Source organism: Cebus imitator, unplaced genomic scaffold (assembly GCF_001604975.1).
Source record: "Cebus imitator isolate Cc_AM_T3 unplaced genomic scaffold, Cebus_imitator-1.0 Scaffold25, whole genome shotgun sequence".
Classification (NCBI taxonomy): Eukaryota; Metazoa; Chordata; class Mammalia; order Primates; family Cebidae; genus Cebus; species Cebus imitator.
In genome coordinates, this window is record NW_016107340.1 from 5,569,472 (window position 1) to 5,578,016 (window position 8,545).

At 37.1% G+C, this 8,545-nt stretch overlaps 1 protein-coding gene across 2 annotated transcripts in view; it reads right to left on the reverse strand.

The window, feature by feature from the left end:
- The window catches only part of SLC33A1 (solute carrier family 33 member 1), a 24,815-nt gene that overhangs the window by 4,199 nt on the left and 12,071 nt on the right, over positions 1-8,545 (reverse strand). Inside the window, exons 2-4 of one of the 2 annotated variants that reach the window (XM_017522924.2) lie at positions 8,190-8,380; positions 2,389-2,573; positions 1,994-2,111 (exon numbers count right to left, since the gene is read on the reverse strand). In XM_017522924.2, coding sequence (XP_017378413.1) covers positions 1,994-2,111; positions 2,389-2,573; positions 8,190-8,380 — 494 coding nt within the window. The remainder of the gene's footprint in view (positions 1-1,993; positions 2,112-2,388; positions 2,574-8,189; positions 8,381-8,545) is intronic. The other variant, XM_037736472.1, reaches the window with a different exon arrangement.

The window sequence follows — 8,545 nt, forward strand, 5'->3', positions numbered from 1 at the left end:
AAGACAGAAAAACATTAACTTAGTAATCCCAGGACTTTGGGAGGCCAAGGCAGGTGGATCACCTGAGGTCAGGAGTTCAAGACCAGCCTGGCCAACATGGTGAAACCCCCTCTCTACTAAAAATACAAAAATTAGTCGTACGTGGTGGTGCTCACTTTTAATCCTAGCTACTTGGGAGGCTGAGATAGGAGAATCACTTGAACCCAAGAGGCAGAGGTTACAGTGAGCCGAGATCATGCCACTGCACTCCAGCCTGGGTAACAGAGTGAGACTGTCTCAAAATAAAAATACATTTTGTTGAAGAAATCATTAAGGTGTTATTTACAGAGGGCTTATGTCATACGTCATTTCTTGAATTTACTTGGTCTTGTACCTTTTTTCCCCATAAAGCATCTGGTTGTCTGAGTTTCAGTGACTATACTTTGGGAAATTCTTAAATGAAATCCAAAGCTAAATAAATGCTTTTTAGGCTATAACATACCAACAGAAATACTGAAGCACAGACTAGCTTAAACACTTCTTTAGCCTTCTATTACATGCCTAGCATTAACTAAGCATGTGCAAAACAGAAAAAAAAATTACATTTGACAGTCTGGCCTCAATGATTTTATAAGCATACAATTTAGTTAGACATGATCCACTATGGATTTCTCCTACGTGATTTATAGAATGCACAAAACTGCTGCAATTTCCTGGTAGTCAAGTTTTTAGGTTTCTTTTAAAAACTAAGTGTTAAACATTAGCAAATATAACTTTCAAAGGGTATAGGCTAGGTTCCACAGAAAAATCCGTAGTGACTCTGAAATACTCATTAGCAATAACAGCAGTTAAGTCCCAAAGGTTACTTCTGGGCCTCTGCCATTTAACTTGAATCACTTGCAGCCAGAACAAAAAAAAATCTCATTCTGCAACAGTGGCTTAGGCTAGAGCAAAGTGAAAATTCCTTCTTTTAGGGATTACAAATGTATTTAACAAAGAAAGAAAAGCAGCTTGACATAGCTTTCAAAATCATGAAGAATAAGTCATAATTTTCAATACAGAAGTTATGCCAGGGCCAGGTATGGTGGCTCATGTCTGTAATCCCAACAGTTTAGGAGGCTAAGGCAGGAGGATCACTTAAGGTCAAGAGTTTGAGACCTGCCTGGCCAATACAGTGAAATCCTGTCTCTACTAAAAATACAGGAAATTAGCCGCGTGTGGGCAGTGGGCAACCAAGCCAGACTCTGCCTCAAAAAAAAAAAAAAAAAACAAAAAAAAAAAAAAAAAAAAAAAAAAAGCAGCAGCAGCTAAGCCAGAAACTAGGACCTCTAGTATTTCTCAATACTTTCAGAAAGAAAAGACATTAGGAATTCAAGAATGAATGAACTGAAACCTAGAGACAGACTGAGGGATACTTAGCAAGAGTAGAATTTGCTGGCGTTGGAATCAATTCTAAAATATAACAAATGTTTGTTGAGTAAAAATTTTTTAAATGAATGAATGAATAAGAAAGTTTCTTTTGGCTGGGTGCAGTGGCTAGCACCTGCATTCCCAACACTTTGGGAGGCTGACGTGGGCAGATCACAAGGTTAGGAGTTCAAGACCAGCCTGGCCAACATGGTGAAACCCTGCCTGTACTAAAAATATAAAAATTAGCGGGGCATGGTGGCGTGGGCCTGTAATCCCAGCTACTTGGGAGGCTGAGGCAGGAGAATTGCTTGAACCCAGGAGGTGGAGGTTGCAGTGAGCCAAGATTGCACCACTGCACTCCAGCCTGGGCGACACAGCAAGACTCTGTCACGGGGAAAAAAAAAAAAAAAAAAGGTCTCTTTCCATGAACAGAACTCATTAAATGAAAAGCCGTAAGATTTAAAGTCTATCATCAATAATTTCCTCAGTGCTTAAATCTTAAAATTTATTAAAATTCATTATTATTTTAAGGAAACTGTAGAAAGCTGCCTTTTTTATTTTACACAGAAGAGTTTATTTCCTGAGAAAACCACAGCAAGCTTACCTGATGTAAGGCATAACTCAGCAGGACTATGATATAGTAATATATAGGGAATCCCCCTTGATGTTCTACTTTAGGAGTCCACCAAACCAGTAGGGCATATTCTAATCCAAGCAATAATCTATAGAGAAAGAAAGAAACATTGAGTTGACTTTCGTTTTAGCTTAAATAACAACAAAAAGAACAGAAATCTGTGTGCCTACCACATGAAAGAAGCTGTATCTAAAACCTGTTAGGAGGTTAAAAAGATAAAAGTACATATAAATGATACCGAAATTAAAGATGCTTTTCAAACCTTTTTCCATATATATAATTCTACACTCAGATATATTAGTGATACTGATGAATGTTCCTCATTTTACTCTTTCTTATTTAGTAAGCTTTTATTTCATTTTTACCTGTAGGGCATGGCTTTGTAAAAAGTGTTTAATGGCTGGGGACCTGCAGTGTATTTGCTGATAATCAGAGGCAGTATTATCTGCAAAGGAACCATTGGAACTGCCAATAAGGCTAAATGTTCTTTGGGTACTCCCTCTTCTACCAATTTCAGTCCTGTTACAGCATCTGCTGCTGAAAAACCAATCTGCAATATAAAAACAAAAAAGTATTTTAATTTGTGACTTATGAAATATTTTCCTCCATGCATATGTAAGTTCTTCAAGAACCTCAACTTTATTACTGACCCATGACAGTTACAAGTGAGCATCAAATATTATATCTGGTACAACAATCATATTATACGAGGTACACTTTGCCTATGGTTTTCTAATAATATTAAGCAAAAACAACTGAAAAGTCAGTACTGGGATTATAGATGGCAATAAATACAACTAAATTTCCACTTCAAAAAGTCCAATCTGTGTAATAAACGGAGTCAAAAATCCAAATTTACTGATTTGTCAGTTTTAAGTTTAAAAGAACTTCTGACTGACCACAATAAAATTTCCTAAGTTCATCTAATGTTTCAAAAGTAATTCTGAGAAAACATATCTGAGAGACTGAATAAAATGAGAGGGATAAAGTATAGTTAGATTAATTCTTAAAAACAGCAACAAAAAAGATTAAGAATGAAATTAAGATTCATAGCCTCAAAGTATCTCCCCATGAGTCAGTTTTTAATTACGAAAGGAAAAACTACTTTTACAAGAGATTAGCAAAGCAATTAAAGTTAGAACCAATAGTTAAGGGGATAAAGAGACATGATATGACTCTTAATATGATTCCCTGCAGACATCAAAACATTACTTCTTTGATCTTCCTGCCTTATATACTTGTATAACCTCAACCCAAACAAGAAGAAACATGGGAGAAATGTAACTAGAAGCCCATTCTATAGAATAATTGGCCTGTATTCTTCAAAAATGTCAGCAATAATCTATAGAGAAAGAAAGAAACATTGTATGTAACTAGAAAGGACAATGAAAGGTCATACCAACTGAATGTAATGTGTAATCCTAGATTAGATCCCCAACCAGAAAAAAAGTAAAGTTATAAAGACGGTTATTGTGTAAAATTTGGATATGGACTATAATTATATAGTAGTATATCAGTTTAAAATTTCCCACTAGTGAGTTGTGGTTTTGTAAGCAGAAGCCTTGTTCTTAGGAAATACATACTTAAGGTACTTATGGATAAAAATACATAATGTGTACAAATTAAAGTATTTCAGAAGACATATGTCATAGAAACATATACAAAGAGAAAATCTACAAAATAAGGAAAGTGGAGCTAAATGTTAATAATTAGAGAATCTGGATAAAGGATAAAAAGGAGTTCTTTCTACTAATAAATTTTCAAAATGTGTAAAATTATATCGATACAGTAGGTAGAAAGAAATTATTTAGGCAGATAGTAAGGGCAAAAGAGTCCTCGGCAGAGCTTCCCTTCTAACAAAAAGCAGACTCCAAAATCATTTCTTTTCTAACAAAGAGCAGCCTGAAAAACTGAACTGCAAACATAGATAAGCAAGCTGGAAGCCACAGAAAAGAGCTACCTGGGGGTCAGGCATGTCCACTATGAAAGCTCCACTTTCTCTTTTCTGTTAGCATGTATACAGTAAAAAATAAATGAGCAACATGGTATTAGCTCAGGCAGAGAACCTGCCTCATAATAAAAGATTAGGGTGGGGGCTGCCAGATATTCATGCCCTGTTTAAATAGGCACATCTGGACTTACCCAGTTTTTCATGCCCTATGTAGATCAGACACCGCCTCGCCAGTAGCTCATCTATAAAACCCCCTGCATTTCACCACAGATCTGGCAACCCAATTTTTCCAGGACACCTCTCTGTAGCACAGAGCTATTCTCTTTCTCTCACCTATTAAGTTTCTGCTGCTAACCTCACTCTTTGTGTGTCCACATCCTTAATCTCTGTGACCGTGAGACAACGAACCTCAGGTACTACCCTAGACCAAGAGACCACTTCAATATCATACCATTTTTTTAAAAAAAGAAATTATAAATAGTATACACTGTAACTTCTTGGAATCGGGCCAAAGAAAATTTCACCATAAAAAAAATTAAAGGTAACATATATTTCACTTAAGTCCAGAAAATAATTTCACTTACATTTTATTTATTCTCTTTGTAAAAATAAGATATTCAAACTGACTTTAACATCTACTCTTAAACTGGTAAAAGTCTTAAAAGTTATATAGTAGGAGATATTTGTAACACGCATATCTAATAAAACACTCAAATCCAAAATATATTTTTAAAAGTTTGGTCCCTGTTGGGTACGGTGGCTTATGCCTGTAATAGCACTTTGGGAGGCCAAAGCAGGCATAGCGCAAGGTCAGGAACTCGACACCAGCCTGACCGACATGGTGAAACCCCATCTATACTAAAAACACAAAAATTAGCCAAGCATGGTGGTGCATGCCTGTAATCCCAGCTAGTTGGGAGGCTGAGGCAAGAGAATCACTTGAACTCAGGAGACAAAGGTTGCAGTGAGCTGAGACCATGTCATTGGACCCCACTCAGGGTGACAGAGAGAAACTCCGTCTCAAAAAAAATCTTTTTTGTTAAAATTAGCTGGGCATGGTGGTGGTACGTGGCTATACCTGAGCAACTGAGGTGGAAGGATCACTGGAGCCCAGAAGGTCAGGGCTGCAGTGAGCCATGATGGTGCCATTGTACTCCAGCGCAGGTGACAGAGACCTCATCTCAAAAAATGAAATCTAAAAAGAACAAAAACTTTACAAATTTAAGGAAAAGGGCAACTTTGGATATTCAAATGGTCAATAACCACATGAAAAAATGCCGGGCGCGGTGGCTCACGCCTGTAATCCCAGCACTTTGGGAGGCCGAGGCAGGTGGATCACGAGGTCAAGAGATCGAGACCATCCTGGTCAACACGGTGAAACCCCGTCTCTACTAAAAATACAAAAAATTAGCTGGGCATGGTGGCGCATGCCTGTAATCCCAGCTACTCAGGAGGCTGAGGCAGGAGAATTGCCTGAACCCAGGGGGCGGAGGTTGCGGTGAGCCGAGATCGCGCCATTGCACTCCAGCCTGGGTAACAAGAGCGAAACTCTGTCTCAAAAAAAAAAAAAAAAAAAAAAAAAAAAAAATATTATTTACAAAAAAAAAAAAAAAAAAAAATGCTCAATATCTTTTGCCATTAGGGAAATTCAAATTATGGCCACAACAAGATGCCACTATACACCCACCAGAAAGGATAAAATTAAAAAGACAATATATGTGTTTTGAAGGATGTGAAACAATCAGAACTCTCTCACACTGCTGGTGGTAGATAAAATTGGAAAAACCACTTTGGAAAAATATTTGGCATTATATACTTCTATGCATCTTTCATGAACCAGCAATTCTATATATATTTACCAATCAGAAATGTGCACCTATCTTCACCAAAAGTCACATATGTGAATGTTTGTAGAAACACTACTCATAATAGCTCTAAAAACCTGTTGATAGAATGGATAAATTGTGGCATATTCATACAATGAAATATTGTACAGCAATGAGATAAACTATTGCTATAAAAATATAGGTAAATTGCACAAATATAATACTGAGCAAAAGAACATATGTATCAAACATAAGAATATATACTGCATAGCACACTTATGTAAAACTCAAAAGGAAAGAACATCTGTAGTGTTAAAGTTAGGACAGATGTTATTTGGGGGAAAGCTTAAAAGAAGAAAACAGGATTATAGACTTTGTAATTGAAGTACCTCCTTCTATATTGCTGGAGACAGTATAAATGAGTATAAACTTTTGAAAAGCAATTCAGCAATCATACCACATTCATTGACCCACTAATTGCCCACTTAATAATCTACTGGCCAGCCTGTGTAGCAAAGCAAGACCCCCACACCTCTACAGAAAATTAAGAAATTAGCTGGGTGGGCCGGGTATGGTGGCTCACGCCTGTAATCCCAGCACTTTGGGAGGCTGAGGCAGGCAGATCACAAGGTCAGGAGTTTGATACAAGCCTGACCAACATGGGGAAACCCCGTCTCTATTAAAATTACAAAAAATCTGCAGGGCGTGGTGGTGGGCACTTATAATCCCAGCTACTCAGGAGGCTGAAGCAGGAGAACAGCTTGAACTCAGAGGTGGAGGTTGCAGTGAGCCAAGATTGCACCACTACACTCCACCTGGGTGACAGAGCGAGACACCATCTCAAAAAAAAAAAAAAAATTAGCTGGATGAGGTGTCAGGCACCTATAGTTCCAGCTACTTGAGAGGCTGAGGTCAGAGTATGGCTTGAGCCCAGGAATTTGACATTACAGTGAGTTATGATCATGCCACAGCACTCCAGCCTAGGCAACAGAGCAAGACCTCATCATAAAAAAACAAAAAATCTACTGGAAGGAAATATCCAGAAAGTCAAAGAAAGACTTATGCACAAAAATATTTGCTAGTGTATTTTTATAATTTAAAAACAGAAAATAAATATACAACAGAAAAATGAGTAGATTATGGTAAATTTATAACTATATCTTATAGCTACTAAAAAGTATGTTTTCAAATATTTAATGCTATAGAAATGTTTGGTATAAGATAAAAAGATAAAAAATTATACGCAGTATGATCCAATTCCACTTTTAAAGTAATATGAGTAAATAGGCCGGGTGTGGTGGCTCACACTTATAATCCCAGAACTTTGGGAGTCTGAGGCAGGCGGATCACTTGAGGTCAGAGGTTGGAGACCAGCCTGGCCAACATGGTGAAACCCTGTCTGTTCTAAGAATTCAAAAATTAGCTGGACGTGTGCTTATAATCCCACCTACTTGGGAGGCTAAGGCAGGAGAATCGTTTGAATACAGGAGGTAGAAGTTGCAGTGAGCCGAGATTGTACCCCTGTACTCCAGCCTGGGCAATAGAGTGGGCCTCAGTCTCAAAAAATAAATAAGTAAAATAAAGCATATAAGTAAATAAATATACGAAGTATATGTATACACACATACATGCACACACATATATACAGGGGGGAAAGGGTAGGTTCAAAGGACATATACCAAGAAGGTCAATACCTTTTTTTTTTAATCTTTTATTTATTTTTGAGATGGAGTCTCGCTCTGGCACCCAAGCTAGGGTGCAGTGGCACGATCTCGGCTCCCTGCAACCTCTGCCTCCTGGGTTCAAGCGATTCTCCTGCCTCAGCCTCCCGAGTAGCTGGGACTACAGATGCGTGCCAACATGCCTGGCTAATTTTTGTGTTTTTAGCAGAGACAGGGTTTCATCATGTTGGCCAGGCTGGTCTTGAACTCCTGACCTCAGGTGATCCATCAGCCTTAGCCTCCCAAAGTTCTGGGATTACAGGCATGAGCCACCACGTACGGCCCTATATCTTTATAAGCACACTCTAAGTAAATAATTGTATTACTCCAATGTTAAATGTATACTCATTATGAGAGGGGAGAACTATTGATTTTTAAAGGCATTAATTTCCATTCCAACCATTAATATCATTAAAGTTCACATTTATTAACAGTTCTTCAAATTGACATAATTCTTTACAATATTCCAAGACATTTAGCTTACTATAAAATTAAAGTTGACATCACTATACCTTTTCAAATACATTTAATAAACAGAAAATACTGCTTTTTATTGTTAAATTCTAATGACAGTGGAAAGGGACCTATGATACGAAAAAGGCATTGAAAGTATTCCATGATATTGATACTTATAAGAAAATGATAAATTTGATTTATAAATCTCTTACCTTTGCAGTTAGAATCAGAAGGCAAAATGTCAGAACTGCTGGCATTTTTATAATTGCAAAAAGCAGCTTGTAAGTATCTGTGATCCCTTGTGTTTCTTCTTTTACTACTGATACTTCTTTGTTTTCTTTTTTCAGAAGGGCAACCAATGTTGTTGTTATTAAAAATATAGTTCCCCAGAAAAAAAGGAAATCTGAAAATGTTTTAAACCTATAATTAATTTTAAAATCACACAATAATTACAAAAAACTAAATAATTATATATACAATAATTCTCAGTTAAGATTTGTTATTTAAAAAATCAGCCAAGTACAGGGACTCATGCCTGTAATCCTAGCACTTTGGGAGGCCAAGGTGG